This window comes from Mirounga leonina, unplaced genomic scaffold, assembly GCF_011800145.1.
Source record: "Mirounga leonina isolate KUSES-001 unplaced genomic scaffold, KU_Mleo_1.0 Mir_166, whole genome shotgun sequence".
NCBI lineage: Eukaryota > Metazoa > Chordata > Mammalia > Carnivora > Phocidae > Mirounga > Mirounga leonina.
The window spans coordinates 24,461,048-24,484,300 of NW_023270418.1; the positions used below are offsets into that span (position 1 = coordinate 24,461,048).

The following is a 23,253-nucleotide window of genomic DNA, read 5'->3' on the forward strand; positions in this document are numbered from 1 at the left end:
AGTCATAAAAGACTTAGTTGCTGTGTTTACCATTTTATAAAGCATACATTTACATGGTAAAAACTACATTGTTTTTAATTTTTATTATGAAATATTTTAAAAAGTAGGCAAAAGGGCATAATGAATCCCCATAGAACATCACTCAGATTAAACAATGATTAATATTTTGCCATATTTGTGTAATTGCTTTTTTTCTTGGTACAGTATCTTGATGCAAATCCCTTATATGTCATGTAGGTCTACATACTTCAGTAAGCATGTAATAAGTAAATTTATAGGCATTTCCTTACACAGCAACAATGCCATGACCACATTAACAAAATTAGCAATAATTCTTTGGTATTATCTCTGTCCATAATCAAATGTCTCCAATTGTTTCAAAAACATGACTTTTTTTTAAGTTTTATTTTTTTAATATTTATTTGACAGAGAGAGACACAGCAAGAGAGGGAATACAAGCAGGGGGAGTGGGAGAGGGAGAAGCAGTCTTCCCACTGAGCAGGGAGCCTGATGCAGGGCTCGATCCCAGGGCCCCGGCATCATGACCTGAGCCGAATGAAGGCAGAAGCTTAACGACTGAGCCACCCAGGCGCCCCTTAAGTTTTATTTTTATTTAAGTAATCTATACACCGAACGTGGGGCTCAAACTCATGACCCCAAGATCAAGAGTCTCATGCTGTTCTGACTGAGCCAGCCAGGCACCCCAAAAACATGACTTTAATATCTGATTCATTTCAATCAGGATCCACGCTGTTCACACACAACTTCTGGTTACCATGTCTCTAGGACTCCTGATCTGAAACAGCTGCTCTTCCATTCTTTTTTTCTTCCCCATGCTTTTGCCTTGCAGAAACTGAATCAACTGTTCCTGTAGAATATCTACGCTCTGAATTTGTCTGTTGTTGCATGTGATGACATTTAACTTATCCTTCTATCATCTATATCTGCTGTAAATGAAAGTTAGCTCCGGGGCGCCTGGATGGCTCAGTAGGTTAAGCATCTGCCTTCGGCTCAGGTCGCGATCCCAGGGTCCTGGCGGGCTCCTTGCTCAGTGGGGAGCCTGCTTCTCCCTCTCCCTCTGCTGCTTCTCTCCCTCTCTCTCTCTCTGTCAGATAAATAAATTTTAAAAATCTTAAAAAAAAAAAAGCTCCTTATAACAGTTACCACACTGGAATTAAAATTAAAAAAAAAAAAACAACAAAGAGCATGAGGAAAAGATTTTGGTTTCACTGCATAAACAATATAAGACCAAAGTGTGTGTGCATATGTATGATTAAACTACAAAATATAAAATAGTATGTAAATGCACATAAAAAATCAATTAGAAAAACATGTTTTACATATACATGTGTGTAAAAATAAAATATATTCAGTCTCTTAAGTAGTGAAATGGAAATAAAAATAAAGAGCTGTCATTAAAAAAGAAGAAAGAAAGCTCTTGAGGCTTGTTTAAGTTCAGGTTGGACTTTTTTTTTTTTTTAGATTTTGTTTATTTATTTGCGAGAGAGAATGAGAGACAGAGAGCACGAGAGGGAGGAGGGTCAGAGGGAGAAGCAGACTCCCCACTGAGCAGGGAGCCCAATGCGGGGCTCCATCCCGGGACTCCAGGATCATGACCTGAGCCGAAGGCAGTCGCTTAACCGACTGAGCCACCCAGGCGCCCGCAGGTTGGACTTTTTTGAGGTTGAGGCTATGAGTGTCTGGAGACATACAATGGCAGGTTGTCCTGCTTTTAACAATGTAGGGATTAATCAGTGAGCGGTTCAGGTGGCTACAGCCGGATCCCTCCAGGTAAAGTTTCCTATCAGGGTTGCATCTAATGCTTTTGTCCATTGATGACCATTGACTGGATCAATTATTTGACTAGGGATGCAAAATGCTGAGTTCCTATCATTCCTTCCACATTTATTAGCTGGGACACGAAATACTGAATTTCTAATTTTATTATTCCTTCTGCATTCATTAACAGGAAGTCTGCTGTAAAGAAGAAATTTCCCTCACCAACTGGGGATATTTGGTTGCCCTGAAACACAGTTCATACAGGAATACTGTTCACTAACATATGCCAAGTGCTGAAATATTGTCTACTCAAATATTTTTCAATTGAATTGGAATCCATATACTAGGGGCTCCTGGCTGGCTCAGTCTGTAGAGCATGCAACTCTTGATCTTGGGTTGTGAGTTTGAGCCCCACGTTGAGGGTAGAGTTTACTTAAAAAAAAAAAAAAAAGAAATCCACATACTGGAATACTAATTCTTTAAAAAGCATAAAGTAAAAATACACGTGTCTACATAGACATGGCATAATACTTATAAACATTGTTGAGTAAAACAGCAGGTTACACAACAGTAAATATAGGATAAGTCAATTTTTATAAAATATACTTTATCAAAAATAGAATGGATTAGGGGCACTTGGCTGGCTCAGTCGGTGGAGCATACAACTCTTGATCTCAGGGTTGTGAGTTCAAGTCCCACGTAGGGTATAAAGATTACTTACAAAAATAAAATCTTAGGGGCTCCTGGGTGGTTCAGTCCACTAAGCATCTGACTCTTGATTTCGGCTCAGGTCATGATCTCAGGGTTGTGAGACTGAGCCCTGTGTCGGGCTCATGTGCTGGGCGTGGAGCCTGCTTAAGATTCTCTCTCTCTCTGCCCCTCTCTCTAAAATAAATAAATAAATAAATAAATAAGTAAGTAAGTAAGTAAGTAAGTAAGTAAGTAACTTAAAAAAATAGAATGGATTAACAGGTGAGTATGTGATAAAACCAAGTATTAATTGTAGAATTTAGATGGTGGTTATATGGGTTTTTCCTATTCAATTTATTCAGTTATTCAGTTAATTTATCATGAAAATGTTCATCAGAAAATGTTAGAAAAATATGTTTATAAAAATTTGTATTTCTGAAGAGTGGGTTTGGGGGCAAGGATGGAATTTTTCAGGTTATGTACTTTCTATAAAGCAAAAATTGTAAATGATTCTTTGACTTTCCACTTTAGGATCCACTTTTGAATTCCACTTTAGGAACCTATCCTAATAGGGGTGCCTGGGTGGCTCAGTTGGTTAAGCATCTGCCTTTGGCTCAGCTCATAATCCCAGGGTCCTGGGATCAAGCCCCTCATTGCACTGGGCTCCCTGCTGAGTGGGGAACCTGTTTCCCCCTCTCCCTCTGCCTACAGCTCCCCTTGCTTGTGCTCACGTGTGCTCTGTCAAATAAAATCTTTTTTTTAAAGATTTTATTTATGCATTTGAGACACAGAGATACAGAGAGAGAGCATGAGCAGGGGGAGAGGCAGAGGGAGAGGGAGAAGCAGGCTCCCTGCTGAGCCAGGAGCCTGATGTGGGGCTTGATCCCAGGACTCTGGGATCATGACCTGAGCTGAAGGCAGACACTTAACCATCTGAGCCACCCAGGCGCCCAAATCTTTTTTTATTTTTAAAAATTTTTAAAGATTTTATTTATTTATTTGACAGAGCGATATACAGTGGGAGAGAGAGCACAAGCAGGGGGAGCTGGAGAGGGAGAAGCAGACTCCCCGCTGAGCAGGGAGCCCGATGCGGGGCTCGATCCCAGGACCCTAGGATCACGACCTGAGCCGAAGGCAGACGCTTAACGACTGAGCCACCCAGGCGCCCCTTTTTTATTTTTTTAAAGATTTTATTTATTTATTTGACAGAGAGAGAGAGAGCACAAGCAAAGGGAGCTGCAGGCAGAGGGAAAGGGAGAAGCAGGCTCCTCGCTGAGCAGGGAGCCTGATGCGGGACTTGATCCCAGGACGTTGGGATCATGACCTGAGCTGAAGGCAGACGCTCAACCGACTGAGCCACCCAGGCGTCCCTAAAATCTCTTTTTAAAAAAAGGAACCTGGGCGCCTGAGTGGCTCAGTTGGTTAAGCGACTGCCTTCGGCTCAGGTCATGATCCTGGAGTCCTAGGATCGAGTCCCGCATGGGGCTCCCTGCTCAGCGGGGAGTCTGCTTCTCCCTCTGACCCTCCTCCCTCTCATGCTCTCTCTCAAATAAATAAATAAAATCTTAAAAAATAAAAATAAAAAAAGGAACCTATCCTAATAAAGTAATTCTAAATATGGAAAACATAGAAATATAGAAAAAAATTTCATGTTGGACTTATAAAATAATATTTGGAAATATCCTGAATGTCCAATAATAGGAGAATGATCATATTATGGTTTAGTAATTAGGTTCATTCCAAATGGTAAAAACAATGTAATAATATGGAAAGTCCTCATAGCACATTTTGTGAAAAAAAATGGATATAAAATTTTGTCAACATGATTACAATGATTTAATTTTTTAATTTTATTTTTAAGTAATCTCTAAAGCCAACATAGGGCTTGAACTCACAAATCTGAGATCAAGAGTTGCAATGCTCTACCGACTGAGCCAGCCAGGTGCCCCTACAATGTTTTTTTAAAATGGTATATATAGACCACAAAGTGTTATCATATGACCCAACAATTCCACTCTTAGATAGACATCCAAGAGAAATGAAAATGTATGTCCACACCAAAACTTGTATATGAATGTTCACAGCAGCATTATTCAAAATAGCCAAAAAATATAGTCAAATGTCTGTCGACTGATAAATGAGGAAACAAAATGTGATATATCCATACAATGGAATATTATTTGGCAATTAAAAAAAATACAGTACTGGGGTGCCTGGGTGGCTCAGTCGGTTAAGTGTCTGACTCTTGATCTTACCTCAGGTCTTGATCTCAAAGTCGTGAGTTCAAGCCCTGCATTAGGCTCCACGCTGGGTGTGGAGCCTACTTAAATGAATACAGTAGTGACAGCTGCTACAAAATGGATGAACCGTGAAAACATTATGCTAAGTGAGGGAAGCCAGACACAAAAGACACATATTGTAGGAGTCCATTCACTTGAAATGTCCAGAACAGGCAAATATATGAGACAAAGTAAATTAGTGGTTGCCTAGGGCTGGGGGATAAGGGGATATGGGATTTGGGGGCGGGGGAATGACATGTTCTAAAATCCTTTGTGGTGGGGAGCCTGGGTGGCTCAGTTGGTTAAGCATCCCACTCTTGGTACAGTATTTCGGCTCAGGTGGTGATCTCGGGGTCATGAGATTGAGCCCCACATCCAGATGTGAGCTCAGGGCAGAGTCTGCTGGAGATTTGCTCTCCTTCTGCCCCTCCACCCACTTGCACTCTTTCTCTAAAATAAAATTGTGATGACTGCACAACTCTGAATATAATAAAAACCATTGAACTGTACACTTTAAATGGGTGAGCTGTATGATATGTGAGTTAGATCTCAAAGTTGTTACAAAAGTTTTCTAGTGGTACACATAGGGAATTGGAGGAAAAAATGTATCTGAGGTGGTGAAATTATGGGTAATTAAAAATCACTGTATTTTCCAATTGTTATGAGTATGTATGACTTCGTTTTTCTTAAGTAAACTCTAACCCCAATGTGGAGCTTGAACTCACAACCCCAAGATCAAGAGTTGCATGCTCAGGGCACCTGGGTGGCTCAGTTGTTAAGCGTCTGCCTTCGGCTCAGGTCATGATCACAGGGTCCTGGGATCCAGCCCCGCATCGGGCTCCCTGCTGGGCGGGAAGCCTGCTTCTCCCTCTCCCACTCCCCCTGCTTGTGTTCCCTCTCTCGCTGTGTCTCTCTCTGTCAAATAAATAAATAAAATCTTAAAAAAAAAAAAAAAGTTGCACGCTCCACCCACTGAGCCAGCCAGGCACCCCAAGTATGTATTACTTCTATAAGGAGAAAAGAAACCTTTTTTAAAAAAGCACCAGGTGCAAATAAATAAATAGCACCAGATGCATGTTCCACTTAAATGTAAATAAGCAGCATCACAACCTTTGCTCTTACCTCTCCGTAGGGTGTGGTTTTTACATTTAAGCTTATTATAAGACTTTAATATATTTTCATAATTAGATATTATATTTATATATTGTTTCTTTACACACACACATATGCTGGGGTTTGGGCAGGAGGAGGGAGCGGATGGGCAGGGTGGAGGAAGGGCCATATCAACCCAGGTGCCCTTCTAGCTCTCTGCCAAGATAGCCCCCCCAACCCCACGGCCTAAAAGCTTAAAGCCCCTCCTTCAACTCTCCCCTTCAGGGCTGCCCCTATCACAGAGTCTCTTCCTGGACTGGTCTTTCCTTTGGTGGCGTCCCCCCCCTCACCTGGGGTCGCAGCCCCCTCCCTCTGGCCGGGGACTGGGAAGAGTGGCCAGGGCCCGTTTCCACACGCGGGGTCAGAGCCCCCTCACCTGGGGTCCCAACCCCCTCCGAGAGAGAGGCCGCCGGCCACGGACTGGGGTCCCTGTCTGACACCCGGTACACTCGCAGGCCTCGGGCCCAGGACACGCCCTCCCACGGCCGGGTCCCACCTGCCGCCCGGGGAATCCCTGGTCCCTCCCCCAGGCCCGCGGCCCCTCCTCCGGAGCCATGGAGCCGGGCCCCGGGGCCCCGGGCTCTTCCGCGGGGCGCCCGGAGGCCGGGCCCGAAGTCTCGGCGCCCGAGGGGCCCGCGCCGACCGCGTCGCCTTCGTGGGAGGCGGCGGGCGGCTCGCCGCCCTCGGGGCTCTCCTCGCGGCCGCCGACCTCGAGTCTAGGCGTGGGCAGGTCGCGGCTGCGCCAGGCCGGGTGGGGCGGGATGGCGGCCAGCGCGTTGCTGGAGGCCGGCCTGGCCCGCGTGCTCTTCTACCCGACGCTGCTGTACACCGTGTTCCGCGGAAAAGTGCCGGGCCGGGCGCACCGCGACTGGTACCACCGCATCGACCCCACGGTGGTGCTGGGTGCGCTGCCGCTGCGGAGTATGACGCGCCGGGTGAGCCGCGGCGGGGGAGCCGGGCCGGGAGGCCGGGCCGCGGCGGGACTGGGCGCCGGCGAGAGCCGCCCGCGCCTCGGCGGCCCTGTCTGAGCCCCCTCTTTGCCTCGGCAGCTGGTGCAGGACGAGAACGTGCGCGGGGTGATCACCATGAACGAGGAGTATGAGACGCGGTTCCTGTGTAACTCCTCAAAGGTGAGGGGCTGGGAGCGGGGCAGGGACAAGGGCAGGGGCACCCGCCAGCCCCATCCGCCACCCTGGTCCTACGACAGCGGGGGGGGGGGGGGAGGTCGGGGGAGAGGGAGCTGCAGGTGACTATGCCCCAGAGACACGTGCCCCAGGCTTTTCCGCCTCTTCAGGAGGAGGGTCCGCCCTCTAAGCTTAAATGGCTGTGGCTGGAGGTAGAAACTAATTGTGAAAGAGAAACCGATGTGAAAGGCATTTGAAAGTATAGTTGACAAAGTCTGACTGCTCCTTTGTGCACAAATGTGTTCTTAATTCCCGTAAATCAAGTCAGTAAGCAAATCGAAAGGCAATTTTTCTATGGCTTGCTGATTTCATTCATTCAAAACTTAGCACTATCAAGCACTGCTTTAGGCATTCAAGATGAAGACCCTATACTCTCTAAGAAGAAAAGCCACCCTCCGAGTCCCCAAGTATGTTTAATTTATCATAAAACGACCCCTTGAAAAATTGCATAGGCTTCATTTGGCATTGATTTGAGGGAGTTTTTATTCATATGTTAGCGATAAAGCGGAACTCCAAAGTATTGTCATAACAGAGTTCAGACCTAAAACAATTTTCATTAAGTTTCAATACTTGCTTGTGGAACTCTCCACACGGTTATTAGACATTGCGCTATCTTTATATAAAGATGTTGCCCTGGGATGCCTGGGTGGCTTAAGCATGGGACTCTTAATTTGGCTCAGGTCATGATCTTAGGTCTTGAGATCAGCCCCACCTCTGGCTCCCTTTTGGATGTGGAGCCTGCTTAAGGTTCTCTCTCTCCCTCCCCTCCCCATGTCAAATAAATAAATAACGATGTTGCCCTATCTTTATCGTGTTGACATCTATTAGCACTACACAATCATCTTTCTTGTTTACTGATACAACCTGATGAAGAGGCTATTATTTCAACCGGTAGGTTTTTTTGTAATCTTAGAAATGGACTAACATTTAAAATATATTCATTAGTGATGACATACATTTTTAGGAAATGGATAACAGTTCCTTGGATTTCCCAGAGTACTTTGCTACAAGGCCTCAGGAATTATTAGCCACAATGTTAAATGTTCTTTAGTGTGGTCAGTCCTGTGGAGTAAGTCACAAAAAGTCCTTGGGTCTGAGGCACTGACGCTTGTACGATGCACCTGTATTATCCAACTAGCCTAGAGAAAAGAAATCTCCTCGGCAGTGGTTCTCACATTTTAATAAGCATAAATACTGTCTGGCATTCTTGTTAAAATAGCAGATTCCTAGGTACAACCCCCCCAGAAATTCTGACTTAGGAACTTTAGGGTGGGATCCAGGAATCTGAATATTTAGCAAACTCCCGAGGTATTTCTGGCATAATTGATGCAAAGGCCCATGCGGCAAAACTGCGGTTTTTTGTTAATTTCATGAGCAGTATGAAATACTGACCTTCACTCAGTCATAAAGTCTTTGGTTCCAGCTAAACAGCTCCACTCATTAGCTGGAGCCTATTTGGAGTCTTTTTTTTTTTTTTTTTTTTTTTAAGATTTTACTTTTTAGGTAATCTGTACCCAAGGTGGGACTTAAATTTACAACCGGATCATAAGTCGCATGCTCTACCAACTGAGCCAGACAGGTACCATCTTATCTGGAGTCTTACAGGCAAAAAAAAGGGGAAAAGAAAAAAAAAAAGCTTGATATGACAGAGGCCTTATTTCTTCTATCACTTATTCTTTTCTTTTTCTGAAGTGATAATGTACTAACAAAGGTAGGTGTGTTGTTTTAATTTTAAAATGGTAACTCTATTTTCTGCCATGTACTCTCTCAAAAAAAAAAAAAGTGGCAGAGGGGCGCCTGGGTGGCTCAGTTGTTAAGTGTCTGCCTTCGGCTCAGGTCGTGATCCCAGGGTCTTGGGATCGAGCCCCACATCAGGCTCCCTGCTTGGTGGGGAGTCTGCTTCTCCCTCGCCCTCTGCCTGCCGCTCTCCCTACTCGTGCTCTTTCTCTTTCTGTCTGTCAAATAAATAAATAAAATCTTAAAAAAAAAAAAAAAGATTGAAACACCCAAAGGGTACTTGAGGAACATTTTAAATCTTGAACATAATTCTAAGTCAGTAGCACAGCTGTTGTTTGATGAAAGACCCATCATGCAGGTCAGCCATTTTAAAGACATCTCTGTAAGAAGTTTCTTGTTTAAGTATATCCACATTGTAGTAAACCTTAAGCTTCCTTGTTATTTTGCTGTCTCTTGGGAGCCTGTATTCAAACTACTCACGTGAGGCTTTTTTCCTTCTCTTTTGTATGCTGGCGGACCTGGTTCCAGGAATGGAGGAACGTAGGAGTCGAGCAGCTGCGCCTCAGCACAGTAGACATGACTGGAGTCCCAACCTTGGCTAACCTCCAGAAAGGAGTCCAGTTTGCTCTCAAGTACCAGGCGCTGGGCCAGTCTGTCTACGTGCATTGTAAGGCTGGGCGCTCCAGAAGTGCCACTATGGTGGCAGCATATCTGATTCAGGTAGGAAAGGTCTTTCTGGACTGGTCTATTCATAGCATATTTCTAGAACTTCAGTAGCGTGGTCTCCTGGAAGGCCTTGCTGGAAGGAGCCATGTCCCCAATTTCTGGCTGTTGGGAGGTGGAAAGCACCTGAAGTTTGCAGATAGGCTGACCTCTGGCTTTGCCACCTAACAGCTGTGTGACCTTAGGCAAAAGTGGCTTCCCCTCTCTGATCCTCAAACTAAATGTGTCATAAAGCTTGAATGAGAAAGTATGTCAAGCACTGACCTACCTACAACAGGCACTCAAAAAATGAAGTTGCAAAGGATGTTAACACCAGTAAAAGACTAAAATAAAAGCACTTTTTATAAATAGCACGTCAGGAAATCTAGTACTGTAGACAGTAGTGCTGGTCACTTAACAGCTCTGTAGGACTGAAGATTTCTTGAAGTATTTCAGAATAAAGTTCCAGACATTAGCTTCTAGAAACAGAGGATCCAATGGAATTTTGTCTATCACTTTATGATTGGCAGGTGTGAGGCTTTTAAGACTATGTATAAGCAAATACTCTCTAGTCCATTACTCCCTGTTACACAACTCCCAACTTGACTCATTTTTTGTTACCTGTCTGGCCCCTGTAGAACATTTACTAAGTTATGTGGATAGTTTAAGGAAAAAGGAAATGTAGAGATAACAGGCCTGGCTTTGAGTTACTGTGGACTGGTATGTGATTTAACAGTATTAAAGCTCTGATCATTAGGACTCTATTTACTGGAAATGGGTTCTCAGGAGGATATTTTGGACTTTGTGAGAATTGACCCAGCTGGGCTTGAAATCTGTAGTTTCTTGGTTTTGTACAGTTCTAAACCAATAGGTATCCTTAGGATACAAAGATAACCCTCTTACTTAAATCTAAAAAGTGCTGTTTTCCTAGCCATGATGACAAGTTGAATAAAAACATCTACCATATACTCTCTCCAGGAAACATAACCAACTGCCCGCAGCTCCCAGAGGACATCTAATAGGCCTTCGCAGGCTTGAATTAGGGTCTCAGCTTTGCATGTTCAACTTTCTTTTTCCAGGGTTTGGCATAGCAAGAATTAGGTAGAAAGATTGACTTGTCCGCTCAGCCTATTGCAAAGTATTGTGGGACTGGTTGACTGAGGGGGTTATAGTACCCCCCCATTTATAATATATGGGGCATGTTTTTTAATGCCCCCCCCAAATGAAGTTTTTAAAATAATGAAATTCTGAGAGTCCATTAGCACCTGTTATTAGGTCAAGGACACCTTAACACCTCCTTTCTTTCTCTGATTTCCCAATCCTGTACTTCAGGTGTACAACTGGAGTCCAGAGGAGGCTATAAGAGCCATCACCAAGATCCGGTCACACATCCACATCAGATCTGGCCAGTTGGAAGTTCTCAAAGAGTTCCACAAGGAGATTACTGCAGGGGCAGCAAAGGATAAGACTGGTCACACATCACAGACGTGAAATACACAGATTAGAAAGAACTCAAGACAACCCTGCTTGCTATAGAATCAAATAGCTTTAACAGGACCAAGGGGGATTACGCCCAGACTTGACGTAGCAGAAATGTGCTGAGTAATGGATAATTTTGCTCCTTTGTCTTGTTTCACTTTCCTGAAGTAAGGCTGTCGTATGCCTAGAGAGATTTAGCGTGGCTTCGATTCACTGGCTACGGGGACATGGGATGCGGGTCCTCGTTTTCTCGAAGAGGGTCAAAGAGATCTATTGTGTGCTGACGCTGTGCCTGATGATATTTAGCACGACTCAAAAACATTCAACACTGGGAAAAGAGGAGAAATACTCAGCTCAGACTCTTTGCCACTGTCAGACCCCAATTCACGGGCCCCATGGGGCTCTCCTCCCCTTTTGGAGCAGTGATCCTGTATGTAGAAAAGGAAGTACAGGATCTAGTCAGTATTGTGGCAAGTATGCAATCCATTTACCTTAGGGAATCACTCCTTCAGAATTCAAAACAGACACACATATCCCTTCCAAAACTTTTATTTGTATGAACACTTCCTAGCTCTTGGCTTACCTTAGTGCTTTTAAAAGAGTAAAGACCTTACATATTTAAATTTGAAAAAAGTTTCTGCTATTAATCAGAAATAATACTTTCTACTTCTTTCTGGGTTACTCCTTGGAGTAAGCCAGAAATAAAACCAAACTGTTGGGCGCCTGGGTGGCTCAGTCAGTCAAGCACCCGCCTTCGGCTCAGGTCATGATCCCAGAGTCCTGGGATCAAGTCCCGCATCAGACTCCCTGCTCCTCGGGGAGTCTGCTTCTCCCTCTGCCCCTTCCCCCACTCGTTCTCTCTCTCTCAAATAAATAAAATCTTAACCCCCCCCCAAAAAACCCAAAGAAGTGTTCACTGGGTATCTAACCCAAAGATACAAATGTAGTAATCCGAAGGGGTACCTGCACCCCAATGTTTATAGCACCAATGTCCACAATAGCCAAACTATGGAAAGAGCCCAGATGTCCATTGACTGATGAATGGATAAAGATGTGGTATATATATACAATGGAATATTACACAGCCATCAAAAAACGAAATCTTGCCATTTGCAATAACGTGGGTGGAACTAGAGGGTATTATGCTAAGCGAAATAAGTCAATCAGAGAAAGACAATTATCATAGGATCTCACTGATATGTGGAATTTAAGAAACAAGGCAGAGGATCATAGAGGAAAAGAGGACAAAATGAAACAAGACGAAAACAGAGGGAGACAAACCATAAGAGACTCTTAATCTTAGGAAACAAACTGAGGCTTGCTGGAGGGGAGGGGGTGGGGGGTTGGGGTGGCTGGGTGATGGACATTGGGGAGGGTATGTGTTGTGGTGAGCACTGGGTGTTGTGTAAGACTGATGAATCACAGAGCTGTACCCCTGAAACAAAAAATACAGTCTAAAGAAAAATTAAAAATAAATAAATAGCATGTATACTGAGGGAAAAAAGAAGGAAAAAAAAAAAACAAAACAACGCAAAAAACCCAAACCAACAAACAAAAAAACCCCAAAGTGTTCATTTCCTGACAGGTGAGAAAACATGAGATGCAGTGTCCTGAATTCTAGAGTTGGTGCTTGCTGGTGAAGGACACCTTCAGCTTAGACCATTCTCCCAACCAAAGCCTGAAGAAAAACTCTAATACCTAATTCTTTGTGGGAAAATTACCAACCAGCCACTCTGCAGGTTATAAAAAAAAAGGAAGATGGGGGCATCTTTCCTTCTGTCCTGGGTCAGAGGTGCCTCTACTTAACATTGATCAGGGAATGAGAGGCGGCTGTGCCTGCGGTCTGAGAACTGGCTTACTCGCAGCCGTCCGCAGTGAGGCACCGGATTACCAGAGGACAGCAGAGGGCCGGCTGGCTCCTGTTGGAGCAGCCAGCTGAGCAGCATCGGTCCAAAAAGCCCCAAATGGAACACCCCTATGGGTTCAGGAAGGACTGAGGTGCTGCCCTTTCTAACATGTGCCCAAAAAATAACATAGTACTCTGATCAGGGCCCCAGGGACTTTGAATTCGGATGGATAGGTGCCGGAAAATGGGAGGGCAAAAGTCAGCTGCTCTTCCCCCCACAGCCTTAGGCCAACACAAACTGCAAATTAGTAAGTAGCACCTTAATGCCTCTGGTGACAGTTACAGCCGAAGTGGCAGGGTCAAGCTTGTAGGTGTTGGCATCCCCCTTTTTATATCGGTCCCGAAAAACATAGATGCTCCCGTTACAGCTGGCGATCTTCCAGAGGGATGGGGCAGAGCTCCAGGCCTCAGGAAGGCAAAGCCGGGTAAAGCTGTCTAGCAGGGGATTGTAGCACACCAGGGAGTCCCCTTCAGCCACGATGAACACCAGATCCTTATGCACAGCTGCGTGCATGCGACCTGCGAAGGGCAGAACATAGGGCTTCACATGGCATTTGTCTGTCTCTGTGTCAAAGCACTGGATGAGTCGGGAAGGTTTGGTAAAGAAGTCCAGGTCATTCTCCTCCCCCCCGAGTAAGTAGATGATCCCGTTAAGGTTGGCACCAGCGGCCCCTGACACAGCCACCTCTAGCTGGGTTGTCTCTGTCCAGACGTTATCACCTACCCGATAATAGATCACTGCATTGGAGAGGGTATCCTGCAGTGTCTTGCCACCCAGTGAATATATAGCATCTTTCCCGGGCACAGACACCAGGGTGTGCTGGAGCCGGTCCCGGGGCAAAGGTGCACACCATTCCCAGTCCACAGTGGCATTGTTGCACTTCCACATGCGCCGTGGGATGGACCCTCCCACCACGTATAAGTCTCCACCGTGCTTACAGGCTGCAGTGATCTGGTGGCACAAGCTGTTTTGGCCACTGACACTGATGGAGTCATCTTCTGCACAGTGTAAGGACACAGCCAACGAGTGGGTACGAGATGACTCTTTCCCGATCAGGTAAATGTGCACATTCTCCCCGATCTCCTATTGGCAAAATTAAAATCATAGATGACATCTATCAGTTCTAGGCTAAGGCTCAGCTGAGACGCCTACCCTTAAGGTTCTGGACCACACACTTGTATCCTGCTCTAACCTACTTCCCTCGAGTTACTGTGTGCCATTCTGACTGTCCTCCAGTCACTTTCTTTCAGACATTTTATGCTGGGGCAGAGAATCTGTTGCTCTCATCCCGAGCTGGTGCTTTAGAAAAAAAGGTGCTTAGGATTAATGCAATGGTAAAAGTAGTTCTCTCAAGGAACTTTGTGGAGCTCAGAGGCTGGTGGTTTCTGGGCTCATGCACACATCCTCTTCCCCAGTTCTTAACTTTGAACCAGAGATGACTCATTAACCAGCTAACAATGAGGCCAGACCAATAGCTGGAATGCATAGATATTATGGTGTCCCAACCCTAAAGAGAAATCTGCCTTACCTTCAAGCTAGTTCTCAGTGACTCTGCAAAAGCCTCTCTTTCTTCTTTATTGAAATTGATCCAGGCTTCTATTGCCTCTGTTGGGTTCTGGGAACATGGAACTCCGTCTGTGGGAGTCAGAGGAAAGACAGAGTCAATGGCAATCCAACAATCCAAAAGGGAAATTTAAAGCCAGTGTGAATCACTTTGTTGGATTATCACCGTGTGTGTGTGTGTGTGTGTGTGTGTGTGTGTAAGAAATTAACCTAAATTGCATACCTCACTTGCAGGGTCAGGATTGTTTTTTGTTTTGTTTGTTTTTTAAAGATTTATTTACTGGGCACCTGTGTGGTTCAGTTGGTTTAGCATCTGACTCTTGGTCTGGGCTCAGGTCATGATCTCATGGTTGTGGGATCAAGCCCCGTATGGGGCTCTCTGCTCAGTGCAGAGCCTGCTTCAGATTCTTTCTCCCTCTCCGTCTGCCCCTTCCCACTTGCACCTTCACGCAGTGGCACTCTCTTTCTAAAATAAATAAATAAAATCTTAAAACATTTTTATTTATTTGAGAGAGAGAGAGCACGCATGAGCGGGGGGAGGGGGGCAACGGGAGAGGGAGAGAGAATCTCAAGCAGATCTTTGCTGAGCGCAGAGCCCCACACGAGGCTTGATCCCACGATACAAAGACCAGGACCTGAGCTGAATCCAAGAGAGCAAGGCTCACGGACTGAGTCACCCAGGCGTCCCCAGGGTCAGGATTGTTACCTTAAGTCGGCCCATCACTTAAAATGTTATGTAAATATCTTGACTCATCATCAATTTACTTAGGTAACCAGTCCCACAGGTACAGGCAAAGTGCAGGATAGATGAGAACATTTATACACAAAACAGCTCCTCACTACCTTTTTTTTTTTTTTTTTTTTTATTCAATACTTGTATATAGTTGACCCCATGTGTGGGTACACTTATATGTGGATTTTTTTCAATAAATGTAGTACAGTATTGCAAATGTATTTTCTCTTCCTTATGATTTTTCTAATAACATTTTCTTTTCTCTAGTTTTATCGTAAGAACACAGTACATAATACAACATACAAAATACATGTTAATTGATTGCTTATGTTATCGATAATGCTTCCGGTCAACAGCAGGGTATTTGTGAAGTTTTGGGGGGAGTCAAAATTATACATGGATTTTGACCATGCAGAGGTCGCAGTCCTCATCCCCACATTGTTCAAGGGTTAACTGTATATCACAAAGTACTGCTTTTATTTTCCGAGGTTCTTGCTCTGGAAAGGACTGCCTATGACAGCAGCTAAATCTCACCTCAATCTCTCAAAAGGGATCTAAATTCTTACCAGGAATAATAATGTAAATTAATACCAGGAAGCCTGAAGATTCCTTTCTCCTGAACTAGAAGCTCCACTAAACATCATACCCAAGTAGTTGAGTATGATGTGCCCCCTCCCTCAACTTACCCGAGATGATATCAGTGAGTAGATGGTGGGGCAGGTGGAGAAATTCCTCTGTGCTCTGCAGCTGGGCCAGGTGGGCCTTGGCACAGTGTTTGGCAGCAGTATAGAGCTCAGGATCACTGTGCCTATCTGCCAGCCACATCACCTGAAGGCAGTTCCCCACCTGCACTGTGCGGGCCAAAAACCGAGAACATTCCTCAAAGAGAGATGTCAGCTGATACATGTCTGACACCTCATAAATTTCCTGTAGCTCTTCAGTTCGAAGTTTCACGGTCCCATGGTAGATATAATCAACCAGGAGCTGGAAAACAGATTCGCTGACATCCTGCAGTACAATCACTCGGTTGTGAGCCTCCTTCAGGTTGGAAGTGAACATGGACCGGAAAAAGCAGCTCTGAGCTGAGAGGACCAGCCTGTGGAGCTGAAACTCCCGGCCTTCCACTGAAATGGTGACATCAGCAAAGAGCTCTTCCTCCAGACACAGTTTCATGATGCCCTGAGCCACACGGCCAGAGTGTGACCTATCTTTGAAAGTGTAGTTCACAAAGTAGTTTTCATCCATGGATGCTCCAGGCTCCTCTGGTGATTCCATGGTAGCCAACTTTTCTCTCTGCCAGCTGTCTGCAAAGCAACACCACCCTGAGTAATGGGGAATCCACAGTCTTTGAATCCAACTGTTCAATTCAGGGAGGGAGAAGATAAAAGTGACAAAAAGTAGGCGGAGATTGACCTTAGTCCTAATGACCTCTCGGAAGCTCTCCTTCAACCAAAGCTGAGTTCATTCTGCAGTGCACTCCATCCCTAATGAAATCAATAAAATTTCCTACTCTGGGTGTTTCCCTAAGAAAACAGAATATTCCTTTCCATGATGTAACAAAAGGCTTGGTATTTAGGCCAACACGTGAAAGCAAGGCGCTGGATGAAGCCTATGATCTTAAGCCTGGCAAAAAGCCTTACTAACCAAATGACTATTGGGCACAAAACTAGTGAGGCTCTGGGCAGCAGAACCCGACAAAATAGACCCCCACGTTCTTGTGGACAAGGTCCCTCTTCCCCCGCGCAGGGAGTTCAGACCTTCCAAAATGAGGCTTGGCCTGGGACATCTGTTAGCCCCACATTTTCTCTTTTCTGCTTCTCTCCTGCACTTCCCTGCTCGCCCTAATGACTCCCCAGGACTCCGTCCCAGAACGCGAGACGAAGCCCGGCCGTCCCCTGCCCGGTTCAAGAGTAGGCCCAGCGCCTTGAGTCGCCTAGGAAACGGTCGCTAGGGAAACCGTTCTCCTCTCTCCCCCTCTCCCCAATACCCCGCCCCCGGCTCCTCTCCACGCCCCCTCCCGGCGCCCGCCGGCCCCAGTCAAAAGCTTAGCTCGGGGGGCGGGGGAGGGGAGTGGAATGTGGAACCCAGAACCCCGGCCCCTTCCCTTCCCCTTCTCTCACCCGTCCGGTTCTTTAGGGTCCTCGCCTTCTCTCCAGCCTCTGCTACACCAAACTAGGGCCACGTTCACCTCACGGTTTGCCCACCTGTCTACCTCAGTTTCTCACCTGCCTACCCTTTTATTCTGAAGCCCGGAATCCGGAACCTCTGCTTTCGGCCCCGCGTCCGCCCGGAAGAAAAATTGGACGTACACTTCCGCTTCCGGTCCGTGCCCTTGGGGCTCCGTGTCCTGTGGCTCCTGCCTTGGCTGCCTGGTTGCATCCCGGAACATGGCGGCGGCGGCGGGGGCGGCGAGGGGGTGGTGGCGGGGGCTCGTGGGGTCCGTGGCGCTGGCCAGGGGTAAGCCGGGGGCAGCCGGCTGAGGCCCGGGGCGGGAGCGGAGGCGCGCTTAGCGCAGGGAGCCCATCAAACTTCACCTTGCGCTTGTCTTTTTATCTTCCGGTGCAGGGGCCGGGCGACCCTCGGTGCTGTTGCTGCCGGTGAGGAGGGAAAGCGCCGCGGCTGACACGCGCCGTGAGTATGTGCGGGCCGGGCCCTTCTCGGGACTACAGGCGGGGGACCCTTCATTCTTTTCGTCAGGTGTTTGCCCTTGCCCTGGGATGCCCTTCCCTGTGTCCTCTGGCAAATCTCTGCTTGTGGAGACCTGACTGCAGTGGGCCTCATTCTGCGAGCAGAATCGGGCTCTCCCTGTGTCCTTATGTCTCCCTGTTATGGCCCTGATTACCCCTTGTCCGTTTCCATGATTCCTTTTCGCTCTGATTAAACTGTCAGCTCTTTGAGAGCAGGAAACAGCGTTTGGGTCTTAGAGTCCTGTTAAGATAGTAGTTCACATTGAGTGCTTGTTGTGTGCTAGGCAGCTTGCTAAGTGATTTAGCGAATGATTTTATTTAGTCTTCAGAACAATATTATGAGGTAGATAGCATTGTGATCCTCTTACTATAGATTAGGAAACAATTCAGAGAAGTAACTTGTTCAGAGTCACAGAACTAGTGAGTGACAGGCAGTCCTGCCCGCTGCCAAAGGCAGAGAACACTTAACCATGGTGTGTGCAACCTATGATGTGTGGTGACTCAGTGACTGAGGGATGTGTAAATGGGTGTATGGAGATATAGCACAATCAACATAAGCAGATTGAGGGTCAGGAGACCTGGCATTTCCTCCTTTTGGACTTCAGTTTCCTTATCAGTGGGGGAAAAAAAGTTTTTTGGTTTTTTTTTTTTAAGATTTTTTTATTTGAGAGAGAGATAGCGACACATAGGGAGAGAGAGAGAGTATGAGCAGAGAGGAGAGGGAGAAGCAGGCTCCATCCCAGAACCCTGGGATCATGACCTGAGCCAAAGGCAGACGCTTGACCAACTGAACCACCTAGGCGCCGCCCCCCCCCCCCAAAAAAAGGTTTCAACTAGATAATCTTTGAGGGCTCTTCAGCCCTGAAGTTCTTAGCTTGAGAACCTCCTGTGAGCCAGGTTCTAAGGAGATAACAGAGAAGCAAACGTTCTGGTTCCCACCCTTAAAGAGTTCCTGGTCTGGTAAGAGAGTTGAGATAATATGCTACTCTAGCAGAAATGCAGGCGTTGTGAAGGAAGAACCAGGGAATAGCTTTGAGAAGAGGCAAATACCCCAATTGCAGTTATAAGAAGAGTCTTTGTGGACTTTGTAGGTGACATTTTTCCTAAGTTTTCCCTGGAAGAGGAACCCTCCACCCTCAGCTTCTTCAAGGTTCTGCAGGGAGCCCTGCTGGGAGGCAACACCCCTTGGGAGCCCAAGAGACTGAATGCAGGCGTGGCTGCTGCCTTCTCCATTCCTTTGTTAAATATGCCTTCTCCTTCCAGCCACTGTCAGGCCTCGGGATGATGTGGCCCACAAGCAGCTCTCAGCTTTTGGAGAGTACGTGGCTGAAATCCTGCCCAAGTATGTCCAACAAGTTCAGGTAATATTCACAACCGTTGTTTGGTCGTGGGTCAAGAAAGAACCATGTTCTCAGGGTATGTAGGAGTAGGCAGCCTGGTATGAAAGAAACCAATCTCTTCTATCCCACTTGGACTTTTTTCTCTGTCTTAAACCAGGATACTCCAGCTGAAGTTAGCTGCTCTCTCAATAGCTCTTTGTACCTTCTTTTTTCCCTTTCCGTATCTGCAGGTGTCTTGCTTCAATGAGTTAGAGATCTGTATCCATCCTGATGGAGTCATCCCAGTGCTGACTTTCCTTAGGGATCACACCAATGCACAATTCAAATCCTTGGCTGACTTGACAGCAGTGGACATCCCTACTCGGCAGAATCGTTTTGAGGTCAGTAAGGAAATTTGAGAAGATTTGGTGGGTAAAGAAAAGGCTTGTGTGTCTTAGGGTGATAGCTACCAATGGGAACCATAGGCCTCCTTAGTTTTACTTCAGGTCAAACAATACAACAGTACAAACAATACAACACAGCAGTTAAACTAGGGCCTTAAATCAAGCAAACCTCAAGTTTGAATCCTAGCTCTGCCACTAATAGGCTACATGACTTCAGACATTTTGTTTAATCTTTTTTTAAAGATTTAATTTATTTATTTGACAGAGACACAGCGAGAGAGGGAACACAAGCAGGGGGAGTGGGAGAGGGAGAAGCAGGCTTCCCGCTGAGCAGGGAGCCCAATGCAGGGCTCGATCCTAAGACCCTGGGATCATGACCTGAGCCAAAGGCAGACACCCAACGACTGAGCCACCCAGGCGCCCCTTGTTTAATCTTTCTAAGCTTAAGACTTTTTTTTTTTTTTAAGATTATTTATTTGTTTGAGAGAGAGCACACATGCACAAACGGGGTAGGGGCAGAGGGAGAGGGAGAAGCAGACTCCCTGCTGAGTGGGGAGCCTGATCCCAGGACCCTGAGATCATGACCCAAGCCAAAGTCAGATGCTTAACCTATCAAGCCACCCAGGTGCCTCTAAGCTTTAGATTTCTTATGTGCAAAATAAGCATAAAATTGTCCCTACTTCATAGAGTGGTTGTGAGGATGAAATGAGATAGTATGGGTAGATTGCCAGCACATGGTATGTTCTTAATACGTTTAGCTGTTGATTTTTACTAATCATCTAATTGCCAGATCTTGGGATCAAAGGAGAAGTAATACCCAATACCTGCCCTCAAGGAGTACCCCCCCCCAACTCTAGTGAGGGGGAGGGACACATACAGGGCTAACCGTGATAACATAATGCATGGGATGTTAGATGCTATGAGAACACAGGAGGGGCACTCAGTTCTGTTGGGAGGCCTTGAAGAGAGAGAGAAAGTTAGTGTTGAACCTTCATGGATGACCAAGAGACCAGGAATGAACCCAGTAAGGATTGGGGCTGGCGGGGGTGGTGGGGATCCAGTGTCATCCCAGACAAAGGGAATACCATGAGCAAAGATAAGCATGCTGACATGCTAAGCTATAGCATGGCTTAGGCCTTCAGAAGTAGTTGTAAATATAGGAGGATCTTGAGGTTTTTGAGCTTCAGGACAGAAGACACGTTCACAGGTAGAATCCTAACCCACCTTGTATCCTCGTCATTGATGTTCTCACTCAGGGCCTCCCACCCCAGACTCTGGCCATCTCGGTCCTCCAGTTCCTTCTGCTCTCCCTAGATTGTTTACAACCTGCTTTCTCTGCGCTTCAACTCTCGGATCCGTGTGAAGACCTATACAGATGAGCTGACACCTGTTGAGTCCACTGTTTCTGTGTACAAGGCAGCTAACTGGTATGAGAGGGAGGTAAGTTACTAGACATGGTGGATCCTGCCTCTAGGCCAGAGTTGCAGAATTGGTTGAAACTATTGCATGCAGTGCATCCTCACCCCTGTGTTGGCCATGATGGACTAGTTGCCTGAGGGCCTCTTTTTTTCTAGATCTGGGACATGTTTGGAGTTTTCTTTGCTAACCACCCTGACCTAAGAAGGATCCTGACAGACTATGGCTTTGAGGGACATCCTTTCCGGAAAGACTTTCCCCTGTCTGGCTACGTTGAGGTAGGAGGAACCTTGAAACTGGGGCAGCAGCCTCGGATAAGGACTGGCAGGGAACCTGGATATCCTGGGAATGGCAGGAAATATGGTCTGTGTATTGTGGTGGGTCTAAGAACATAGGCTCGGGGCGGGGAGAACATAGGCTCTGGATTCAAATCCTAGCATCACTTTTGTAATCTGGGGCCTGTTACTTACTTTCTCTATGACGATTTTCTCAGCTGCAAAATGGTAACAATAGTACTTAACTAATAAGTTTTATGGTGAGCTAAATGATGTATGGTTACAGCCTGGTGTCCTGTAAATACTCAGTTGACACCAGCCATTATCATAATGATCATTTTAATGACCAAGGCGACCTTGAGGACACACTTCGTCTGTCCACAAGATCTAAAAGCAAAGGACCATTTGCCCTGCCCTGGACCTCCGAGAAGGCACCTGACAGGGAAGACACTAAATGTTTAGCCCTTGAGAATGGTCAGAGGCAGGATCAGTAACGTGTGACTACAAGGGCCTTATGAAGAATTCCAGTGCTTTGCTTTACCACCCTTGTGCTACAGGTTGTTCAGGAGCAGGAAGATGGTCTACTGCATACATAAACATGTGATTTTGTAGCAAAGTAACTTTTTAGAAATGCTTAACTAGTGGCAATCCACCCTTTCTTTTCAGTACCCAAAGATGCCGGTTTCCTCAGTGTTTTGCATGGTCTCATTTGCTTCTCCAGCTGCTTCTGGTTAGGGCTACTTCCCTCTCCTTGTTTTCACTGTCTCCCTTACCTGGTTTGCCTCTTCACCCCACCACCTGTTTGTCTTTACCTTATCCAACTGATCCTCCCACCAAGAAAAGGAATGCCAAGTTTATTGCCTTGTATCTTGACAGTGATAATGCCAAAGCCACATGGTCTGAATCTAAGTGCTTGCTAGTTTAGGTTCACTCTTTTCAGCCACTGACTTGCTTCCTAATCCTGGGCTGATGCTTACCATTTCCTTATAAGAGTGGATGGGTGAGCAAAGTCAATGGTGCTGGAAAAGTTGCTCAGAGCTTGTGATGTGGGGATGGTGAGCAGGGGAGTGTGGCTGGGTGATAGCAGGCCATTTTGGACTAAGGGTGGGATGTGACTTGATCGGTAATACTGAAGTGCATGGAGACTTGCTGACAGAGGCTGGCATAGCACTCAAGGACAGAGAAGTAATGCAATTGGTGAAGTCACCTGTGCCCTTGGGAACATAGGCTCCTTAGAGGCTCAGTAGCTCTGAACAAGGTCTTCCTCAGTGCTTAAACCGTTCTCTTCTGCAGTTACGCTATGACGATGAGGTGAAGCGGGTGGTGGCTGAGCCCGTGGAGTTGGCCCAGGAGTTCCGCAAGTTTGACCTGAACAGCCCATGGGAGGCTTTCCCTGCCTATCGCCAGCCCCCTGAGAGTCTCAAGCTTGAAGCAGGAGACAAGAAACCTGAAACCAAGTAGCTCCAAGGAAGGCATGTGGATTACTAGAAAGCGGTTTATCTATAACTGAGCATCCCTGTAAATAAAATCCTTAGACGAATGACTTCTTGTGTGCTTACAGGTCAAGTGAAGCTTGACTCGGAGAGGGGTTTTTTCCCCCTGTCCCTTAAAGAGAATACCAACCTAGGAGTCTCTTTTAGTACAGTTGCAGACATGGTGACCTGCAGGCCTGGATGTACCTTTGAGAGAGGGATTCTGGAGCTGAAATGGAAAGTTCTCACTGTCCACAGGGCTTAGGATGGGTGTGGCATGGCGTCTCCTGAAAATTGGAGGGCCCTCAACAACTGCAGGAGAAAACCCCTGGTCACAGCAGACTGTCTGGTGGCAGCTGATGGATCAAGGGGTCTAGGTGGAACCAGGGAACCCCCCCCCCCATCCCATCCAAGCATCCACAGGGTTCCACGAGCCACAGCTCAGTTTAGAGTCTTGAACCCTGCATCCTGCTCC

General features: G+C 46.3%; 3 protein-coding genes across 6 annotated transcripts; 2 read left to right on the forward strand and 1 right to left on the reverse strand.

Moving 5' to 3' along the window:
- Positions 1 to 6,442: 6,442 nt before the first annotated feature.
- PTPMT1 (protein tyrosine phosphatase mitochondrial 1) lies at positions 6,443 to 11,621 on the forward strand. Its single transcript, XM_035012839.1, has 4 exons — positions 6,443 to 6,835; positions 6,950 to 7,030; positions 9,350 to 9,541; positions 10,856 to 11,621. The coding sequence occupies exons 1-4, from the start codon at positions 6,455 to 6,457 to the stop codon at positions 11,012 to 11,014; spliced, it is 813 nt and encodes a 270-aa protein (XP_034868730.1). The 5' UTR covers positions 6,443 to 6,454; the 3' UTR covers positions 11,015 to 11,621.
- Positions 11,622 to 12,531: 910 nt separating this feature from the next.
- On the reverse strand, positions 12,532 to 17,479 carry KBTBD4 (kelch repeat and BTB domain containing 4). 4 transcript variants are annotated; one of them, XM_035012842.1, is made up of 4 exons: positions 17,326 to 17,479; positions 15,892 to 16,509; positions 14,438 to 14,544; positions 12,532 to 13,992 (listed from the first exon to the last, which is right to left on the reverse strand). In XM_035012842.1, exons 2-4 carry the CDS (start codon positions 16,478 to 16,480, stop codon positions 13,132 to 13,134), a joined length of 1,557 nt encoding a protein of 518 aa, XP_034868733.1. In that variant the 5' UTR covers positions 16,481 to 16,509; positions 17,326 to 17,479; the 3' UTR covers positions 12,532 to 13,131. The 4 variants fall into 4 exon arrangements, with proteins under 4 accessions (XP_034868733.1, XP_034868731.1, XP_034868734.1 ...); XM_035012840.1 differs by having other exon boundaries at positions 15,892 to 16,689; XM_035012843.1 differs by having other exon boundaries at positions 15,892 to 16,562; positions 17,326 to 17,424.
- Positions 17,480 to 17,577: 98 nt separating this feature from the next.
- Positions 17,578 to 22,849, forward strand: NDUFS3 (NADH:ubiquinone oxidoreductase core subunit S3). The gene is made up of 7 exons (XM_035012846.1): positions 17,578 to 17,662; positions 17,771 to 17,836; positions 19,156 to 19,253; positions 19,463 to 19,612; positions 20,930 to 21,055; positions 21,190 to 21,309; positions 22,600 to 22,849. The coding sequence occupies exons 1-7, from the start codon at positions 17,593 to 17,595 to the stop codon at positions 22,765 to 22,767; spliced, it is 798 nt and encodes a 265-aa protein (XP_034868737.1). The 5' UTR covers positions 17,578 to 17,592; the 3' UTR covers positions 22,768 to 22,849.
- Positions 22,850 to 23,253: the final 404 nt, after the last annotated feature.